Genomic DNA, 23,280 nt, shown 5'->3' with positions numbered 1-23,280 from the left:
CCATATCACTGTTACTACTGTATTACTAGTGTTACCATCTCACTATTACTACTATATTACTTGTGTTACCATCTCACTGTTACTACTATATTACTAGTGTTACCATATCACTGTTACTACTATATTACTAGTGTTACCACCTCACTGTTACTACTGTATTACTAGTGTTACCATCTCACTGTTACTACTATATTACTAGTGTTACCATATCACTGTTACTACTATATTATTGGTGTTACCATATCACTGTTACTACTGTATTACTAGTGTTACTATGTCACTGTTACTACTGTATTACTAGTGTTACCATCTCACTGTTACTACTATATTACTAGTGTTACTGTGTTACTTTTACTACTCTATTACTAGTGTTACTGTGTTACTGTTGCTACTCTATTACTAGTGTTACTATGTTACTTTTACTACTGTATTACTAGGGTTACCATCTCACTGTTACTACTGTATTACTAGTGTTACCATCTCACTGTTACTACTATATTACTAGTGTTACCATATCACTGTTACTACTATATTATTAGTGTTACCATATCACTGTTACTACTGTATTACTAGTGTTACTGTGTTACTGTTACTACTATATTACTAGTGTTACCACCTCACTGTTACTACTATATTAATAGTGTTACCATGTCACTGTTACTACTATATTACTAGTGTTACCATATCACTGTTACTACTGTATTACTAGTGTTACCATCTCACTGTTACTACTATATTACTAGTGTTACCATCTCACTGTTACTACTGTATTACTAGTGTTACCATCTCACTGTTACTACTATAGTACTAGTGTTACCATCTCACTATTACTACTATATTACTAGTTTTACCATCTCACTGTTACTACTATATTACTAGTGTTACCATCTCACTGTTACTACTATATTACTAGTGTTACCACCTCACTGTTACTACTATATTACTAGTGTTACCATCTCACTGTTACTACTATATTACTAGTGGTACCATCTCACTGTTACTACTATATTACTAGTTTTACCATCTCACTGTTACTACTATATTACTAGTGTTACCATATCACTGTTACTACTATATTATTAGTGTTACCATATCACTGTTGCTACTGTATTACTAGTGTTACTGTGTTACTGTTACTACTATATTACTAGTGTTACCACCTCACTGTTACTACTATATTACTAGTGTTACCATGTCACTGTTACTACTATATTACTAGTTTTACCATCTCACTGTTACTACTATATTACTAGTGTTACCATATCACTGTTACTACTATATTATTAGTGTTACCATATCACTGTTGCTACTGTATTACTAGTGTTACTGTGTTACTGTTACTACTATATTACTAGTGTTACCACCTCACTGTTACTACTATATTACTAGTGTTACCATGTCACTGTTACTACTATATTACTAGTTTTACCATCTCACTGTTACTACTATATTACTAGTGTGACCATATCACTGTTACTACTATATTATTAGTGTTACCATATCACTGTTGCTACTGTATTACTAGTGTTACTGTGTTACTGTTACTACTATATTACTAGTGTTACCATATCACTGTTACTACTGTATTACTAGTGTTACCATCTCACTGTTACTACTATATTACTAGTGGTACCATCTCACTGTTACTACTATATTACTAGTTTTACCATCTCACTGTTACTACTATATTACTAGTGTTACCATATCACTGTTACTACTATATTATTAGTGTTACCATCTCACTGTTACTACTATATTATTAGTGTTACCATATCACTGTTGCTACTGTATTACTAGTGTTACTGTGTTACTGTTACTACTATATTACTAGTGTTACCACCTCACTGTTACTACTATATTACTAGTGTTACGATGTCACTGTTACTACTATATTACTAGTTTTACCATCTCACTGTTAATACTATATTACTAGTGTTACCATATCACTGTTACTACTATATTATTAGTGTTACCATCTCACTGTTACTACTGTATTACTAGTGTTACCATCTCACTGTTACTACTATATTACTAGTGTTACCATCTCACTGTTACTACTATATTACTAGTGTTACCATATCACTGTTGCTACTGTATTACTAGTGTTACTGTGTTAATGTTACTACTATATTACTAGTGTTACCACCTCACTGTTACTACTATATTACTAGTGTTACCATGTCACTGTTACTACTATATTACTAGTGTTACCATATCACTGTTACTACTGTATTACTAGTGTTACCATCTCACTATTACTACTATATTACTAGTGTTACCATCTCACTGTTACTACTATATCACTAGTGTTACCATATCACTGTTACTACTATATTACTAGTGTTACCATGTCACTGTTACTACTATATTACTAGTGTTACCATATCACTGTTACTACTGTATTACTAGTGTTACCATCTCACTATTACTACTATATTACTAGTGTTACCATCTCACTGTTACTACCATATCACTAGTGTTACCATATCACTGTTACTACTATATTACTAGTGTTACCACCTCACTGTTACTACTGTATTACTAGTGTTACCATCTCACTGTTACTACTATATTACTAGTGTTACCATATCACTGTTACTACTATATTATTAGTGTTACCATATCACTGTTACTACTGTATTACTAGTGTTACTATGTCACTGTTACTACTGTATTACTAGTGTTACCATCTCACTGTTACTACTATATTACTAGTGTTACTGTGTTACTTTTACTACTCTATTACTAGTGTTACTGTGTTACTGTTGCTACTGTATTACTAGTGTTACTATGTTACTTTTACTACTGTATTACTAGGGTTACCATCTTACTGTTACTACTATATTACTAGTGTTACTGTGTTACTGTTACTACTGTATTACTAGTGTTACTATGTTACTGTTACTACTGTATTACTAGTGTTACCATCTCACTGTTACTACTGTGTTACGAGTGTTACTATGTTACTGTTACTACTGTATTACTAGTGCTACTGTGTTACTGTTACTACTGTATTACTAGTGGTACCATCTCACTGTTACTACTATATTACTAGTGTTACCATCTCACTGTTACTACTATATTACTAGTGTTACCATATCACTGTTACTACTATATTATTAGTGTTACCATATCACTGTTACTACTGTGTTACTAGTGTTACTGTTACTACTATATTACTAGTGTTACCACCTCACTGTTACTACTGTATTACTAGTGTTACTATGTCACTGTTACTACTATATTACTAGTTTTACCATCTCACTGTTACTACTATATTACTAGTGTTACCATGTCACTGTTACTACTATATTACTAGTGTTACCATATCACTGTTACTACTGTATTACTAGTGTTACCATCTCACTATTACTACTATATTACTAGTGTTACCATCTCACTGTTACTACTATATTACTAGTGTTACCATATCACTGTTACTACTATATTACTAGTGTTACCACCTCACTGTTACTACTGTATTACTAGTGTTACCATCTCACTGTTACTACTATATTACTAGTGTTACCATATCACTGTTACTACTATATTACTAGTGTTACTGTGTTACTTTTACTACTCTATTACTAGTGCTACTATTATTAGTGTTACCATATCACTGTTACTACTGTATTACTAGTGTTACTATGTCACTGTTACTACTGTATTACTAGTGTTACCATCTCACTGTTACTACTATATTACTAGTGTTACTGTGTTACTTTTACTACTCTATTACTAGTGCTACTATGTTACTGTTACTACTGTATTACTAGTGCTACTATGTTACTGTTTCTACTGTATTACTAGTGTTACCATCTCACTGTTACTACTGTATTACTAGTGTTACTATGTTACTGTTACTACTGTATTACTAGTGTTACTATGTTACTGTTACTACTGTATTACTAGAGTTACCATCTCACTGTTACTACTGTGTTACTGTTACTACTGTATTACTAGTGTTACTGTGTTACTGTTACTACTGTATTACTAGTGTTACTATGTTACTGTTACTACTGTATTACTAGTGTTACTATGTTACTGCTACCACTGTATTACTAGTGTTACTATGTTACTGTTACTACTGTATTAATTGTGTTACTATGTTACTGTTACTACTGTATGACTAGTGTTACCATCTCACTGTTACTACTGCATTACTAGTGTTACTGTGTTACTGTTACTACTGTATTACTAGTGTTACCATCTCACTGTTACTACTGCATTACTAGTGTTACTATGTTACTGTTACTACTGTATTACTAGTGTTACTATGTTACTCACTGTTACTTTCTGCAAGCTTTTATTAAGTTGCAAACCTCAAAGCATATGCCCAGTATGTTCATACGTATTATATGGTAAAATATATATATATATTTTTTAAATTAACTATTTGTCACTTGCATAATTATTCAGACCCTTTGCTCAGTAGCACACTTGAAGCACACTCGGCAGCAATTTAAGCCTGTATTTGGGGAGTTTCTCTCATTCTTCTCTGCAGATCCTCTCAAACTCTCTCAGGTTGGATGGGGAGCGTCACTGCACAGCTATTCTGAGGTCTCTCCAGAGATGTTCGATCGGGTTAAAGTCTGGGCTCTGACTGGGCCGCTCAAGGACATTCAGAGACTTGTCCCGAAGCCACTCCTGTGTTCTCTTGGCAGTGTGCTTAGGGTCATTGTCCTGTTGGAAGGTGAACCTTTGCCCCAGTCTGAGCAGGTTTTCATCAAGGAGCTCTCTGTACTTTGCTCTGTTCATTTTTGCCTTGATCTTGACTAGTCTCCCAGTCCCATTCCGCTGAAAACCATCCCCACAGCATGATGCTGCCACCACCGTGCTTCACTGTAGGGATGGTGCCAGGTTTCCTCCATACATGATGCTTGGCATTCAGGCCAAAGAGTTCAATCTTGGTTTCATCAGACCAGATAATCTTGTTTCTCATGGTCTGAGAGTCCTTTCGGTGCCTTTTGGCAAACTCCAAGTGGGCTGTCATGTGCCTTTTACTGAGGATTGGCTTCTGTTTGGCCACTCTACCATTAAGGCCTGATTGGTGGAGGGCTACAGAGATGGTTGTCCTTCTGGAAGTTTCTCCCATCCCCACAGAGGAACTCTGGAGCTCTGTCAGAGTGACCAGATTGCTCAGTTTGGCCAGGTGAACAGCTCTAGGAAGAGTCTTGGTGGTTCCAAACGTCTTACATTTAAGAATGACGGAGGCCACTGTGTTCTTGGGAACCTTCAATGCTTCCCAAGATCTGTCCCTCGACACAATCCTGTCTCTGAGTTCTATGGACAATTCCTTCGACCTCATGGCTTAGTTTTTGCCTCTGACATACACTGATAACTGTGGAACCTTATATAGACAGGTGTGTGCCTTTCCAAATCATGTCCAATCAAGTGAATTTACCACAGGTGGACTCCATTCAAGTTGTAGAAACAGCTCAAGGATGATCAATGGAAACAGGATACACCTGAGCTCAATTTTGAGTCTCATAGCAAAGGGTCTGAATACTTATGTAAATTAGTTATTTGTTATTTTACATTTTTTGCAAAAATGTCCAAAGCCCTGTTTCCCCTTTGGTGTTATGGGGTATTGGGTGTACATTGATGAGGGGAATAAAATATGATGATGTGTGATGCGTGCTTTATTACTTTATGCAATGTATCATTAAGCAGTGAGGCCTGTGGATGTGTGTTGTGTTGCCAAAATACCTCGGCCAAGGGTTGTTCTTTTGTACGACGGAACACAGAATACCTGGCTACGGTACTCGGAATACTGGCCATATACTACACACCTCTGAGATGCCTTATTGCTGTTATAAACTGTTTAATGACGGAAAAATATATATTTCTTCGTCATACTTTCAGGCAATCAGCATTCCGGCCTCGAACCACCTGGTTTGTAATTAGTGATATATTGCATGAACAGAGAGTACTTGACCTCTATCCACTGTTCAAAAAGCCCACCGTGTTCATAAGTTGACCTTCATAGCGTTGGAGACAGAGGCTCTTACCGCACTTTATCACTGTGACCCAAACTTTACAACCTCTTAAATGTGTGTTCTGTCTCTCTCTCTCTCTCTCTTGCTCTCTCTCTCTCTCTCTTTCTCTCTCTCTCTCTCTCTCTCTCTCTCTCTCTCTCTCTCTCTCTCTCTCTCTTTCTCTCTCTCTCTCTCTCTCTTTCTCTCTCTCTCTCTTTCTCTCTCTCTCTCTCTCTCTCTCTCTCTCTCTTTCTCTCTCTCTCTCTTTCTCTCTCTCTCTCTCTCTCTCTCTCTCTCTCTCTCTCTCTCTCTCTCTGTCTCTCTCTCTCTCTCTCTCTCTCTCTCTCTGTCTCTCTGTCTCTCTCTCTCTCTCTCTCTCTCTGTCTCTCTCTCTCTCTCTGTCTGTCTCTCCCTCTCTCTCTCTCTCTCCCTCTCTCTCTCTCTATCTCTGTCTCTCTATCTCTCCTTCTGTCTGTGTGTGTGTTAGGTAAATCCCACCTGGCCATAGTTCAGAGGGTGAACAACGAGGGTGAGGGGGACCCCTTCTACGAGGTCCTGGGCATCGTCACCCTGGAGGACATAATCGAGGAAATCATCAAGTCAGAGATCTTGGACGAGACAGACTTGTACAGTAGGTGCCCAAACTATTTACTTTACGCACATTTTATTGAAATGAAGTGGTATCAATGTTTTCATTTTGAGTAACTTGAACCTGTTACCAGACCAGTACCACTGTATTATCTGCTGTAGTGTAAGGTGCTACTGCAAAGGTTTATCTTCCAGGCATTTTACATAATTTTATTGTTATGTTATGTCCAGTAATGTTTCAACGGCAAATCTGTTTCCCCCATTTTTTTTATTTTACATTGTACACACGTTGTCCATAGGGAAAGAATATAGTTGCTTGAAAATAAATTTCTTTGAGTAACTAAAGTTTATTCACCCTTGTACCTAGGAAATGCACTATCAAAGTCAGCATACAAGTTCTCCCTTTTCCTAAAAACAATTCCTCCCCTTTCATCCCCATTCCCCAATTCTTTCTCCCCTCAGCTGACAACAAAACGAAGAAGAAAATCACCCATCGTGAGCGGAAGCAGGATTTCTCAGCCTTCAAGCCCAACGACAGTGAAATGAAGGTTAAAATATCACCTCAGCTTCTGCTGGCAACCCTGCGTTACCTAGCAACAGGCAAGTGTGTACACTGCGTTGCTGCTTGACTTCCCCCAGTGTGCCCTCAGAACCCTGACTGTGGAACGTGTGTGTGTGTGTGTGTGTGTGTGTGTGTGTGTGGAGAGGGCGAGAGTGTGTGTTTGAGTGTGTGTTTGCGACACGTGAATGCGTGTGTGTGGCGACAATGTGTGTCTGAGACGAGAATGTGTGTTTGTGATGTACACGTGGGTGATTGTCTGAGAGGAGACACTAGGCCTCTGGGGAGCGCGGCAGGGGATGTCTGCGCAGAGTTTATATGGCTCAGTCTGAAAACATGGCCGACTATTTGCTTGCGTGTCATGTTCTCAGCTGTTGGGAGACTGGAGCATTTAGCTTGGAACACATCACAATTTGGTTACACTACTTTCACGATGACATCACTTTCAACAGTTTGGCTGATTTCTGGAGTTCTCACAGAAGGCATGTCTACATGTCTGCATGCCAGACCTGCATTCACATATGTTTGACATTCTTGATTGAGATGTGCTTGATTGAGCTTGCCTAGGGCAATGGGTTCGAATGGAATAGTCCCCAAAGTGCAAACCCCATTCCATCTGGCACTTCAGGCATGCTAAAGCAAACAGGCTAAAACAAACAGGCTAAAACAAACAGACTAAAGCTCAAAGCAGAACATTAGATCCAGATCAATATATGGCTGTGGTGCCAAGTGTTTAAAAGATTTGAAATACTATTAGAAAAATCCCATGGAACGTACAACCGGAACCACCGTGGAATGTCCCAGCTAGCTACCAGTAGTAGAGCACAGGTCATTCAAATATGTTGCATTTGTAGGGGATTTGGTGAGAACTTTGACCTAGCGAGCTGCTAAGCATCGCTTAAAGCTGTGGCCCCGCTGGCCCCTCTAAAGGAACTTTGGCTATTAGCAGGTCCCTACCGTAGTGTGGTGGAGCAAGCTGCCAACTGAGACATATCACCACACTCTGGTGTCAGGGGCACGATTGGTTAACCTTTTTTACCTTGACCAATGAGAATAATGATAGAGTATGGGGAGTATCAGGTTGAGCCTGTGTGCAATACACGTGATTATAGTCAATTTACCGTGGATATGGTGATAATAAGGTGACATGGTAAATGCAAGAGAGGGAGTGTGTTTTTACATGGAATTATATTGTTGATATGGTATTGTAGGGTATTACATCACAACATCTTGTGTCTCTCTCTCTCTGACTCTCTCTCTCTGACTCTCTCTCTCCCCCTCTCTCTCTCTCTGAATCTCTCTCTCTCTCTGAATCTCTCTCTCCCCCTCTCTCTCTCTCTCTGACTCTCTTTCTCCCCCTCTCTCTGACTCTCTCTCTCCCTCTCTCTCTCTCTGACTCTCTCTCCCTCTGTCTCTCTCTGACTCTCTCTCTCTCTCTCTCTCTCTGACTCTCCTCCTCTCTCTCTCTCTCTCTCTCTCTCTGACTCTCTCTCCCCCTCTCTCTCTCTCTCTGACTCTCTCTCTTCCCCTCTCGCTCTCTCTCTCTCTCTCTGACTCTCTCTCCCCCTCTCTCTCTCTCTCTGACTCTCTCTCTCTCTCTGACTCTCTCTCCCCCTCTCTCTCTCTCTTGCCATCTCTCTCTCTCCATCCATCCCCCTCTCCAGAGGTGGAGTCGTTCGGGCCGGTGCAGATGTCAGAGAAGATCCTGCTGCGTCTGCTCAAACACCCCAATGTGATCCAGGAGCTGAAGTACGATGAGAAGAACAAGAGAGCACCGGAGCACTACCTCTTCCACAGGAACAAGCCTGTGGACTACTTCATACTAATCCTGCAGGTCAGTACCGAGCCGCGCCATTGGGCCAGAGGTTAGTACGGGGCCACGCTATTGGGGCACTCACGAACACGGATTTTGCAGATAGCAGATATTTTACTTGCAGTGATTGTGATGCTGTATGTAGTTGTACAATGACAGCAGTGACAAATGTAGAGCGGGGCCACGCTATCGGGCCAGGTCAGTAATGGGCCACACTATCGAGCCAGGTCAGTAATGGGCCACACTATCGGCCAGGTCAGAAATGGACCACACTATCGGGCAAGGTCAGAAATGGGCCACACTATCGGGCCAGGTCAGAAATGGGCCACATTGTCGGGCAAGGTCAGAAATGGGCCACACTATCGGGCCAGGTCAGAAATGGGCCATGCTATTGGGCGACGGTCACTACACTCTTCAGCTGTGGTTACACCTTGCATTAACATGTAGTTGTCATCATCCGACCAAGATGGAGATTTGTTGCGTCTACACATGGTAATAAAATGTGTGTTATCTGCCCACTACGTCCGTATTGTGACCAGATTCCCTGGTCCCTCCCTCGATGCAAAATGATCCAACCTGACTTGAACCTCCCTTTACGACACGAGCTGTATAAATCGACAGAAAACAGCTAACTTTTTATACTCATCATTACAGCCCAATACCTTGTCCAGCTCTGAATAAAATGGGCATTGGGTTTTCCAGTTCCCACTCCCACTCCAGTAGGCAGTTAGTTGCTAATCAAGTCCATGATGTTTGTTCTGGAGGAATTGTTGAGGTATCGTTGCCCATAATTACTACCTCAACAGGCCAATGCAATTTATTTTTAGAGGACGGGACACATTTCTAAGCTTTCGTGGTCAGGATTCGTTTACACTTCAAGGATATCCGTACAAGATGCGTCTTTGACTTCCTCCGGTGGTCAGGAAGGTCTAATCACAATCAGTTCACGATGCATCTTTTGATTGTCTACACCTGTCGACAAATGTGGGCACAATCAGAATGTTGACCAGATCAGGACAACTGACGCATGTCAGAACCTGGTCTAAAAGAGGCTTTAGAACCTAAGCGATTCTTCAGCTGTCCCTATAGGAGAACCCTTTGATGAACCCTTTTTGTTTCCAGGTGGAACCCTTTTGACTTCCATGTAAAATCCTTTCCACAGAGGGTTCTACCTGAAACCAAAAAGAGTTTGTACCTGGAACCAAAAAGGGTTCTCATATGGGGATAGCTAAATAATCTTCTGGAACCCTTTTCCTAAGAGTGTAGGCCAGGAAGGGGATTGGCAGCTATTAAACAACGCAAGGGGATTTTCCACGAATTATAAACAAGAGTGAGATTTGCCCTCGAGTCAGGGTGGCAACATGAGGTTGATGCAAGTCGGAAGTGATGCTGCAAGTACCTGTTTTAAAGGCCCAGTGCAGTCAAAATAAGTTAATTTTCTGTATTTTATATATATTTCCTCACTATGAGGTTGGAAAAATACAGTGAAATTGTGAAAATGATGATGATGATAATGCCCTTTTAGTGTACGAGCTGTTTGAAAAGAGGATGGAGTTTTGACCTGACTGGTGACATCATCAGGCGGTAAATTAATAGCCCAATAAGAAAGAGAGTTCCAAACCTCTCTGCCAATTAACAGCTAGTTTTCAGTTTTCCCCTCCCAGCTCTAACCACTCCCAGACAGTCCAAGCTAAATTCTTGAGAATTTGTTTCTTTTTGACCATTTTGATTGAAAACAATCACAGTAAGGTACTTAATTGTTAACATGAAATGATTGGATATTGAGATAAACACTTCTGCATTGGGTATTTCATCTTTATTAAGATGAAGTGTTAAAGATGGATTGGCTGAAATGTTGCAGCATGCAAATAGGAAATTGACTTTGTGGACTTAAAAGCCCCAATGCAGATGTTTTTATATCAATATCAAATCATTTCTGGGTAACCATTAAGTATCATTCTGTAATAGTTTTCAATTAAAATTGTAATTTAAAAAAAAATAATAAGTTCTCAAGCAAGAATGTTTCTAGGGCGGTCTGGGAGTGGTCTGAGTGGGGAGGGAGAGGGCACCCGAAAACAAAAAACTAGCTGTTATTGGCAGAGAGGTTTGAACTCTCTTTGTTATTGGTCTATTAACTTATCTATCGCCTGGTGTTGTAACCAGGCAAGCTAAAACTCCACCCATGATAAACCCTGCTTGATGAGATTATATTTTCAACCAGTAACTATCAGGAAATAACACGGATCACAGTTTCATCAGCTGTTGTACAATATGATACAAAACACAGGAAAAACAGAAAGCACTGGGCCTTTAAAAAGAAGGTGAAGTAGACCGTCATCTCGCTGCGAAGGAGAGATTTGTCTGAATATTGTTCAAAGTGTGAATTCTGAAATGTTGTTACGCGGTTCAGTCAATGACTCGACTGTAATGCTGCCGAAACAAAAACACATAGTGAATTTACTGTAGCTGATGATCAAACCTCTATACCCCGCAGTACTTCTCAACTGATCTGAGTCTTCTTCAGACTCTTACGCAGAGTGTGTTGTGTTCCTCTGCAGGGGAAGGTGGAGGTGGAGGCAGGGAAGGAAGGGATGAAGTTTGAAGCAGGAGCGTTCTCCTCCTATGGGATGATGGCTCTCACCACCTCTCCAGGTAAGACATCCTTGTATACCGACGTCTCAATGTCTGTGTCTAAAATGAGGTCCTATAAATATTCACTGCAGTACACAACACTTTTGTCCAGAACCCTACGTCCCTATATAAAACTACTTTACTAAAATACTAGATTGTAGTCTATAGGAACCTACCATGTATATTTCAGATTTCCCCAATTCCCTTCTACCCATCATCCATTGGCAGCTACTGAGACAAGGACTAGGTCCAGGATGACTGGTTTACAAATTGTAAAGAAACAGTTTATCAGTAACCAAGTGAATTGACTCATATTGAAACAAGGTATGATAAAAAAAAATGGTGACGCAGCCTCTGTATTTTCTCAGTTCATTCACAAACTTCCAGTCAGGTGCTAGTAGGATCTCAGAGACACTTGCTGGTGAGAGGGCAGAATTACACCCTCCTCATCAAAAAAGGTTGTCACTGTAGTTTGGTTTATGGAACATAGAGCACATGCTTATGAGATGATGTATTTTGTCATATTTTATCACAGACCCTCTTTCAATGTGCTTGGATGGCACGTTGGTTGTTTTTCAGGACACGGTGTACGATGGTAACGTTATACAATTATTTCACTTGTGGGCTTTGGTGATGGATTTTTCCATGTGTGTCTCCTCTCTCTGTCGTCCGTCTCTCCTCGCCAGTCCCTCTCTCCCTGTCTCGTACCTTCGTTGTCAGTAGGGCTGAGTCCCTAGCAGGATCTCCAGGTATGGTAGTCCTCTCTTTCCTGTCTGTCTGTCTGTCTGTCTGCTTGCCTGTCTGTCTGTCAACCTGTCTGTCTGTCAACCTGTCTGTCTGTCTGCCTGTCTGTCTGTCAACCTGTCTGTCTGTCTGCCTGTCTGTCTGTCAACCTGTCTGTCTGTCCGTCCATCCCCCCTATCTCTCCATCTCTCCTCACATCTAATATAACTCTTCCATCTGTCTATCACCCATTGGGATGAGTGTACACTTCACCTAAGCCTGGTATTTACCGGTATCAAAACTGCATGATGTGTTGTGGACATAGCAATGAATTCTGGACCTGCTGGTCATGAGCTTAAATTCTTTGAGAGCGGGATTCTCTTGTGCCACATAGCAAGAATACTTTGAGCATATTGTTTGTTGCGTGTTTGTGTATTAATATGCATGTCCTACTTACTCTGTCCTTACGTTTGCTTTGCATATTAAATGTTGCTCTGTATGGACGTTTAACAAAGGCAGGACTTAACTATTGTTTTGGGCTCTGAAGGATGTCTGTTACTGTGTACTGTGCATGTGAATCATCCATTCCTCTGTGTGTGTGTGTGTGTGTGTGTGTGTGTGTGTGTGTGTGTGTGGTAACCAGTGCCATAACTCAAGCCAGTGAATAGTGTAGTAGGGGCCCCCAGAGTGAGGCATAGCCGCCACTAGAGACAGGCTCCACCCCTCTAGCCCCTTAACCCTCTGACTCCATAAACAAGGCTATGAGTTACAGCCCCCCGCAGGGCCGCTGACTGCAGCACGCACACACACACACAAGCTGCAAGCACACACACATTCTGAAAACATAAACACACACACACGGCTCAAGCCTCTGATCCACCCTATATTTACTAAATTCCCTCCTCCTTCTTTTCCCCCTTGTCCCACTCCACCCTCTTCCACTCTATCCCTCCATCCCCTACCGTCCCCCGTCGGCCCCCGAGAAAGTAGAGTATTAATCTCCCAGGGTTCACTGGGCCTTGGACTACTGCGTGGGTCTGGGGACCACATCCAAACCCAGGATTACATACATTCCAGCCAGAGTAGTGAGCATTAACGCCCCAGTCCTCTGCAAGCCCAAGTCTTTTCCACTTTGTTGTGTGGTTTTCCTCTCGTCTGCTTTTTAAGAAGTGGAAAACATAAGCTGAGTTTAATTAAAATAAAGAGAAAGTATTCTAATTTGAGAAGTGTGAAAAAAGCGGCATCACTCTAGACCACCGACTCAAAACCTGTGAAGCAAAGCCCCCCCCCTAATGGGAGGACTTAAAATATATATTAGATTTCCATACATTGCACCAAGGATTCTTGGCCTACATGTTACCTAATCGTTCAATTAAAGAAATAGCTTTTCATTCTGTGTAGAATTCAGTAAATAGATGATGCACAATCAGGTTGTGTAGATGGAGATGAGATGACAAACATAAATTATACACAGCTATGGCTAGGTACAGCAGTACAGTTAGAACTGATTGTGGATTCCATATACACGGTCTGTGTGACATGTTCTGCTTTTACTCTGTTCTCTATTCTGTTCTCAGATCAGGGCTGGGGTCAATTCCATTTCAATTCCAGGACTCTTCAATGCTTTTCAATGAGGAAAATGTAGAATTGGATATTGGATTTTGGTTTACTTTCTGAATCGACTTTTATAGACACGGGATCGACCCCAAGCCCAGATAGGTATTTTCTGTGAACAGAAGCCAAAAACTTATATTCTTCTCTATCCTGTGCAGAGAACAAGTCCCCCCCGCGGCCGTTTGGCCTGAACCACTCAGACTCCCTGAACCGGAGTGACCGCATCGATGCCATCACACCCACGCTGGGGAGCAGTAACAACCAGCTGAACGCCTTCCTACAGATATACATGCCAGACTACTCTGTCAGGGCTGTATCTGACCTGCAGTACATCAAGGTGAGAGGATAGTCAGGATTCACACACACACACACTACAGATATACATGCCAGACTACTCTGTCAGGGCTGTGTCTGATCTGCAGTACATCAAGGTGAGAGGATAGTCAGGATACACACACACACACACACACTACAGATATACATGCCAGACTACTCTGTCAGGGCTGTGTCTGATCTGCAGTACATCAAGGTGAGAGGATAGTCAGGATACACACACACACACACACTACAGATATACATGCCAGACTACTCTGTCAGGGCTGTGTCTGACCTGCAGTACATCAAGGTGAGAGGATAGTCAGGATACACACACACACACACACTACAGATATACATGCCAGACTACTCTGTCAGGGCTGTGTCTGACCTGCAGTACATCAAGGTGAGAGGATAGTCAGGATTCACACACACACACACTACAGATATACATGCCAGACTACTCTGTCAGGGCTGTGTCTGATCTGCAGTACATCAAGGTGAGAGGATAGTCAGGATACACACACACACACACACTACAGATATACATGCCAGACTACTCTGTCAGGGCTGTGTCTGATCTGCAGTACATCAAGGTGAGAGGATAGTCAGGATTCACACACACACACACACTACAGATATACATGCCAGACTACTCTGTCAGGGCTGTGTCTGATCTGCAGTACATCAAGGTGAGAGGATAGTCAGGATACACACACACACACACACACTACAGATATACATGCCAGACTACTCTGTCAGGGCTGTGTCTGATCTGCAGTACATCAAGGTGAGAGGATAGTCAGGATACACACACACACACTACAGATATACATGCCAGACTACTCTGTCAGGGCTGTGTCTGATCTGCAGTACATCAAGGTGAGAGGATAGTCAGGATACACACACACACACACACACTACAGATATACATGCCAGACTACTGTGTCAGGGCTGTGTCTGACCTGCAGTACATCAAGGTGAGAGGATAGTCAGGATTCACACACACACACACACTACAGATATACATGCCAGACTACTCTGTCAGGGCTGTGTCTGATCTGCAGTACATCAAGGTGAGAGGATAGTCAGGATTCACACACACACACACACTACAGATATACATGCCAGACTACTCTGTCCGGGATGTGTCTGAGCTGCAATACATCAAGGTGAGAGGATAGTCAGGATTCACACACACACACACACACTACAGATATACATGCCAGACTACTCTGTCCGGGCTGTGTCTGACCTGCAGTACATCAAGGTGAGAGGATAGTCAGGATTCACACACACACACACTACAGATATACATGCCAGACTACTCTGTCAGGGCTGTGTCTGATCTGCAGTACATCAAGGTGAGAGGATAGTCAGGATTCACACACACACACACACACACTACATATATACATGCCAGACTACTCTGTCAGGGCTGTGTCTGACCTGCAGTACATCAAGGTGAGAGGATAGTCAGGATACACACACACACACACACTACATATATACATGCCAGACTACTCTGTCAGGGCTGTGTCTGACCTGCAGTACATCAAGGTGAGAGGATAGTCAGGATACACACACACACACACACTACAGATATACATGCCAGACTACTCTGTCAGGGCTGTGTCTGACCTGCAGTACATCAAGGTGAGAGGATAGTCAGGATTCACACACACACACACTACAGATATACATGCCAGACTACTCTGTCAGGGCTGTGTCTGATCTGCAGTACATCAAGGTGAGAGGATAGTCAGGATACACACACACACACTACAGATATACATGCCAGACTACTCTGTCAGGGCTGTGTCTGACCTGCAGTACATCAAGGTGAGAGGATAGTCAGGATTCACACACACACACACACTACAGATATACATGCCAGACTACTCTGTCAGGGCTGTGTCTGACCTGCAGTACATCAAGGTGAGAGGATAGTCAGGATTCACACACACACACACACACACTACAGATATACATGCCAGACTACTCTGCCAGGGCTGTGTCTGACCTGCAGTACATCAAGGTGAGAGGATAGTCAGGATTCACACACACACACTACAGATATACATGCCAGACTACTCTGTCAGGGCTGTGTCTGACCTGCAGTACATCAAGGTGAGAGGATAGTCAGGATTCACACACACACACACACACACACTACAGATATACATGCCAGACTACTCTGTCAGGGCTGTGTCTGACCTGCAATACATCAAGGTGAGAGGATAGTCAGGATACACACACACTACACATACAGTTGAAATCAGAAGATTACATACACCTTAGCTAAATACATTTAAACTCAGTTTTTCACCATTTCTGACATTTAATCCTAGTAAAAATTCCCTGTATTGGGTCAGTTAGGATCACCACATTATTTTAAGAATGTGAAATGTCAGTATAATAGTAGAGAGAATGATTTCATTCAGCTTTTATTTCTTTCAACACATTCCCAGTGGGTCAGAAGTTTACATACACTCAATTAGTATTTGGTAGCATTGCCTTTAAATTGATCAATTTAGGTCAAATGTTTCAGGTAGCTTTCCACAAGCTTCTCACAATAAGTTGGTTGAATTTTGGCCCATTCCTCCTGACAGAGCTGGTGTAACTGAGTCAGGTTTGTAGGCCTCCTTGCTCGCACACGCTTTTTCAGTCCTGCCCACAAATGTTATATAGGATTGAGGTCAGGGCTTTGTGATGGCCACTCCAATACTTTTACTTTGTTGTCCTTAAAGCCATTTTGCCACATCTTTGGAAGTATGCTTGGGGTCATTGTCCATTTGGAAGACCCATTTGCAACCAAGCTTTAACTTCCTGACTGATGTCTTGAGATGTTGCTTCAATATATCCACATCCTTTCCCATCCTCATGATGCCATCCATTTTGTGAAGAGCACCAGGCCCTCCTGCAGCAAAGCATCCCCACAACATGATGCTGCCACCCCCGTGCTTCACGGTTGGGATGGTGTTCTTCGGCTTGCAAGCCTCTCCCTTTTTCCCCCAAACATAAAGATGGTCATTTTGGCCAAACAGTTCTATTTTTGTTTCATCAGACCAGAGGACATTTCTCCAAAAAGTATGATCTTTGTCCCCATGTGCAGTTGCAAACCGCTTTTTATGGCGGTTTTGGAACAGTGGCTTCTTCCTTGCTGAGTGGCCTTCTAGGTTATGTCGATATAGGACTCGTTTTACTGTGGATATAGATACTTTTGTACCTGTTTCCTCCAGCATCTTCACAGGGTCCTTTGCTGTTGTTCTGGGATTGATTTGCACTTTTCGCACCAAAGTACGTTCATCTCTAGGAGACAGAACGTGTCTCCTTCCTGAGCGGTATGACGGCTGTGTGGTCCCATGGTGTTTATACTTGCGTACTATTGTTCGTACAGATGAACGTGGTACCTTCAGGCATTTGGAAATAGCTGCCAAGGATGACTTGTGGAGGTCTACAATTGTTTTTCTGAGGTCTTGGCTGATTTCTTTTAATCTTCCCATGATGTCAAGCAAAGAGGCACTGAGTTTGAAGGTAGGCCTTGAAATACATCCACAGGTACACCTCCAATTGACTCAAATTATGTAAATTAGCCTATCAGAAGCTTCTAAAGCCATGACATCATTTTCTGGAATTTTCCAAGCTGTTTAAAGGCACAGTCAACTTAGTGTATTTAAACTTCTGACCCACTGGAATTGTGATACAGTGAATTATAAGTTAAATAATCTGTCTGTAACAATTGTTGGAAAAATTTCTTGTGTCATGCGCAAAGTAGATGTCCTAAACTATAGTTTGTTTACAAGAAATGTGTGAAGTGGGGTGAAAAATGAGTTTAATGACTCATTTGTGACCAACCGCCTTGATTCGGTCTTATGTAGCAAAATCTGAAATTGTGTTTTTTACATTGGATAAAAGCAGAGACCCAGAGCTACAAAATGGTATATCATACACTGCATTTGAGGAACAATGGGAAAGTCATTTTGCTTTGACAGTTGATAAACTGGTAAATTCACTTTTGAGAAAATCGCCTTTGAATGTTTTGGTACCTACTGGAGAGCTCTTCATTCAGCACCCTTTTAAGCTTTAGCTCCTCCAATCTCTTTATCTGAGCGTTTTGTCCTAACAACAGCAGTCAAGCACCCAAGATAACTGGTTAACAGTTGTCGCAGTGACATTCTATTAAATCAGACACTTGCATAGTGGAGTCTTTTGTTAAGACATGTAGCTAGCTAAACAATGAACCATAATCCAAACTCATGACATTACTACCTTGCATGAATCTGCAGGTAGCTAACCAAGCAGGTTCAATGTTAGCTAGCTAACATTAGGCTATAACTAGCCAAGAAAATGGCTCATACAAATAATACGATCATACACTTAATGTTAGGTAGCGAGCCAGCCAGCTAATGTTAGCTATCTAGATAACAGTACACTTTAACTTGAAATTTAAAAAACTGTCAAAATTAGAAATGTGTCATATCTGAAAATGTAGCTAGCTAAACTATCTTACCCGTATACATCATGGTTGGACTCTTCTCCCTGTCACAGATGCCATGGTTTCCCTTAGTTTGAAGATGTAATCCGGAGACCGGTATTTTCTCCATCTCCTTAGCTACCATACTCTAATTCCAATGATTTCAAAACTCGGTCCTCCAGAAAGTGGAGTTCTACTAAGCAATCTTTTTTTTTAAAGCAGTGTTAGACAGGATTACCTACCGATACTGACCAGCTCAAATAGACAGAAGTGTTGCTACATGGCAGACCAATCCAAACTCATCTCCCGGCATGTCCAGCACACTCATTATCTCAGCCAATCATGGCTAGCGGGAAGGTTGCTGTGTTTTTCTGTGGCTAAACCAACGAACAATTATATTCGTTTTTTTACAGATGGCATACAGGTCTGTTATTAAGGCACATGAAAGTTCACATATTCCAGAAGGCATTTCCTCCAAAAAAACAACCACATTTTGATTAAAAAAAATATATATATTATGTTCAAATGACTGTCCTGTGAAGTAGTGACCCGCGACATACGTCTAGTTTCCTGAAACGGGTCACATTTGTGTGTCGCTTGTATAACAGTGAAGGTTGAGGTTGAATTGGCTGGCATAGGATCTGTCCAAGTGGGAGGATGTAGATTATGAAAAATAGGGGGCCTAGCATAGAGCCCAGAGGCACACCCTGTGTGAGTTTAGTGAGATATATGTGTCCATTTGGTGAAACATGATTGAAACCAGGAGAAAGTGGATAAGAATGTTCTATTGGAAATGTAGCTATGCTATCATTCAAGGTGATCATGTAGATATCCACATCTGCCAGTTCAACTGATGCCCAGGGATGCTATTTAATATACTGTAATATCATATAACCTGATATCATGTAACTGTATTATCCTCCCGCAGGTGACCCGGCAGCAGTACCAGAACGCCCTGATGGCGTCGCGCATGGATAAGACGCCCCAGTCGATGGACAGCGAGTTCACCAAGATCGAATTGACTCTGACCACTGAGCTCCACGCTGGTGGAGGGGGAGGCGTCCTGGAGACGCCAGCTATGGCCCACCACGAGACAGTCGGCCTGCTCAACCTCAACACACAGCCCCAGAACTGTCTGGCCCACAGGGTCAACCACACTGCACACAATGAGGGACCCATCTAGCCCACACTGGGGTGGTGGGAACAGGGGGAGAGGAGGGAGGATGGGTCTGGGGACAGGGGGAGAGGAGGGAGGATGGACCTGGGGACAGGGGGAGAGGAGGGGTCTGGGGACAGGGGAGAGGAGGGAGGATGGGTCTGGGGAGAGGAGGGGTCTGGGGACAGGGGGAGAGAAGGGAGTATGGGTCTGGGGACAGGGGAAGAGGAGGGAGGATGGGTCTGGGGAGAGGAGGGGTCTGGGGACAGGGGAGAGGAGGGAGGATGGGTCTGGGGACAGGGGAGAGGAGGGAGGATGGGTCTGGGGACAGGGGGAGAGGAGGAGTCTGGGGACAGGGGGAGAGGAGGGGTCTGGGGACAGGGAGAGAGGAGGGAGGAGAGATGGTGTTAGTACCCTCAGGGCCTGGGCCTAATCCCCCAACATCCAAGGACCTCTAACCCCTACCCACCACCCCCTTATGGATTGAAGACCCTGGAGGAATTGAGGCGAGGGACCTCTAACCCTTACCCACCACCCCCTTATGGATGGAAGACCCTGGAGGATTTGAGGGGAAGGGGGCTACGGAGATGTGTATACTGAGCCCCAGCCTGAACCTCTACTCTCTACCCTCCACCACCCCTGGCCGATTCCACAGCCTGGAACAGAATACCCTTTGGGGTAATGGGGAAGGGGGCTAAAGGGATAGCACTCTGGGCCCTCACCCACATCACACACCTCTAGAATATCCTGTTAGGGTGGGCTTGGACCGTCCTCGGCCAATCCATCCTCTTAAATACCCGGTAACCTGGTATTCCAGTAGCTCGGAAAGATGGACAACAGTGTGCATGCCCCCCACCCCATTCCCCTGTCCGCACACAAACACTTACACATAAGTACACACACTTTCCAGTCTGTTCTTGTTCAGGGATTGTCAGAGTGACTGTAGTACTACTTTAGTACTACTGTAGTACTACTAGTACTACTACATCGAAGGACTCAAACGCACGCAGACAAAATGGTTAGTCAAAGACTGTAACCAAATACCGCTTTGAAGGAAACCATGGAACCATGAACCAAGAATGTTTTTGTGCATTTATTTATTATATATGTGTATATATGTATGTGTGGAGAAGATATGACATATACCGGCGCACAAACATGCATGGGCATGTAGATGTTTGTGTGTGTATATGTGATATTGAAATACATGCTACATATATTTATATATATATATATATATATATATATATATATATACTCATACAAGTACCAGTCCAAAGTTTGGACACACCTACTCATTCAAGGGTTTATCTTTATTTTTACTATTTTATGAAATATATTTTGATTTGTTTAACACTTTTTTGGTTACTACATGATTCCATTTCATAGTTTTGATGTCTTCACTATTATTCTACAATGTTGAAAATAGTCCAAATGAAGAAAAACCCTTGAATGAGTAGGTGTGTCCAAGCTTTGGACTGGTACTGTACATCCGTGTATATGAGTTGGTGAGGGTCTTTTAAAGATATGTATATTACAGATCTTGTTATTTTTACTATTCTTCTCAATCAGGCTCATGGTACCGTATCTTTTCACCTTCTTAAAATCACACTATTGCCTTTTTAAAAAATCATCTTAATTATTTTAACAAAGTGCAAATGGGGAAAAAAACAGTATATTTAAGAGATGATTATGAATTTTAAAAAATCACTTTATTGTAAATTGAGACAGATATATTTGTATGTTTGTATGCACCGTATGTATGTGTGGGTTTTGGTTCAAAGATGCTGAGTTGCAACCGTCCACAAGCAAAACCCGTCCCTAAGCCAGTTTCTTTCTCCTATTATGGCCGATGTACGATCAGAAGCCCTTTCACCTCATTATATTGCTGTTTGATATGGAGGTTATCCAGACTTTAGTTAACAGACTTAAATCAGACTTAATAATAGAATCCAGACAAGTCTTACGACTGTGGTTAAGGAGTGGGACCCAGGATGTATTGACATTGAAAAGTGCTAACTTGGCACTTATGAACGCATGTGTCTTTTATTATTAATAATCAAACGTGATCATTGGCCAGTATTAATGACCTCATCTAACATGTTGAGCATCATGAACTTCACAAAAGCAACCTCGACATTAAACTATTGTCCATGAATGACCCTCTTGTATGGCACAGCACTCTCCTTTCCACTGTGTGTGTGTTGTGTGGCATGTTAAAGTATGTTCAGTCTCCTTCAGCTCATGTTGAGCTTAGAGTGTAAGCTTTATTCAATCAAACTCGTTAACTGGGTTTTGGGGTTAAAGACAGACTATGCATTATGAAATACACTGAGTGTACAAAATATTAGGAACACCTTCCAATCATTTTGAGTTGCACCTTCACTTTTGCCCTCAGAACAGCCTCGATTGGTCAGGGCACGGACTCTACAATGTGTCGAAAGCTTTCCACAGGAATGCTGACCCATGTTGACTCCAATGCTTCCCACAGTTGTGTCAAGTTGCCTGGATGTCCTTTGGGTGGTGGACCATTCTTGATACACACAGGAAACTGTTGAGTGTGAAAAACCCAGCAGCGTTGCAGTTCTTGACACAAACCCACAAACTTGGCACTTAATCTTCTGAGTTGCCCATTCACCCACTGAATGGCACACACACAATCAATGTCTCAATTATCTCAAGGCTTAAAAATCATTCTTTAACTTGTCTCCTCCCCTTCATCTACACTGATTTAAAGTGGATTTAACAAGTGAAATCAATAAGGGATCATAGCTTTCACCTAGGATCACCTGGTCAGTCTATGCCATGGAAAGAGCAGGTGTTCTTAATGTTTTGTCCACTCTGTGTGTAGCACACACAGTGTGGCAACATCCGGCTTAAATAAATTGACACCAACAAAACTGAAATTGACTATTGCATTGTGGGAGGGTGCAAATTCGAAAGAGCCAATCGTGGGGAGCCTTGGCAGATTCAAATGTTCTTGTTGTTGTCAGTAAGCAGGATGTCGTCTCGCTGTGAATGATGTCATTTTTTGGGGTGTACCTTTGAGATTAAGGTACCATTCTTCTTGCAGTGTGAGAATGTAATGAAAAACAATGTTTACTGTGTGAAACAAAAATAATAATGCTTCAAACATGCTCTCTTTCAGTGCAAGAAGAATGTTTTTTCCCCAACAATGCCCCAATCATTTGGTTAGCGAGTTTAATCAAATAGCGTGGGCTTGAACTGAAACCTTTTTTTAATTTAACTAGGCAAGTCGGTTAAGAACAAATTCTTATTTACAATGAAGGCCTACAGCGGAACAGTGCCTTGTTCAGGGGCAGCACGACAGATTTTTTTTACCTTGTCAGCTCGGGGATTCGATCCAGCAACCTTTCAGTTACTGGCCCAACGCTCTAACCACTACCTGTCAGCCCAAGCTTGTTG

At 42.0% G+C, this 23,280-nt stretch overlaps 1 protein-coding gene across 1 annotated transcript in view; it reads left to right on the top strand.

Moving 5' to 3' along the window:
* LOC115124263 (metal transporter CNNM2-like) overlaps positions 1 to 19,910 on the top strand; it is a 117,673-nt gene extending 97,763 nt beyond the window's left edge. Inside the window, exons 2-8 of the mRNA XM_065001483.1 lie at positions 6,466 to 6,609; positions 7,029 to 7,166; positions 8,790 to 8,959; positions 11,497 to 11,590; positions 12,256 to 12,318; positions 14,065 to 14,243; positions 19,627 to 19,910. Coding sequence (XP_064857555.1) covers positions 6,466 to 6,609; positions 7,029 to 7,166; positions 8,790 to 8,959; positions 11,497 to 11,590; positions 12,256 to 12,318; positions 14,065 to 14,243; positions 19,627 to 19,881 — 1,043 coding nt within the window. The 3' untranslated portion in view covers positions 19,882 to 19,910. The remainder of the gene's footprint in view (positions 1 to 6,465; positions 6,610 to 7,028; positions 7,167 to 8,789; positions 8,960 to 11,496; positions 11,591 to 12,255; positions 12,319 to 14,064; positions 14,244 to 19,626) is intronic.
* Positions 19,911 to 23,280: the final 3,370 nt, after the last annotated feature.

Source organism: Oncorhynchus nerka, linkage group LG15 (assembly GCF_034236695.1).
Source record: "Oncorhynchus nerka isolate Pitt River linkage group LG15, Oner_Uvic_2.0, whole genome shotgun sequence".
Taxonomy (NCBI): Eukaryota; Metazoa; Chordata; class Actinopteri; order Salmoniformes; family Salmonidae; genus Oncorhynchus; species Oncorhynchus nerka.
The sequence above is the reverse complement of the archived record's forward strand: the minus strand, read 5'-3'. Positions and strand labels throughout refer to the sequence as shown.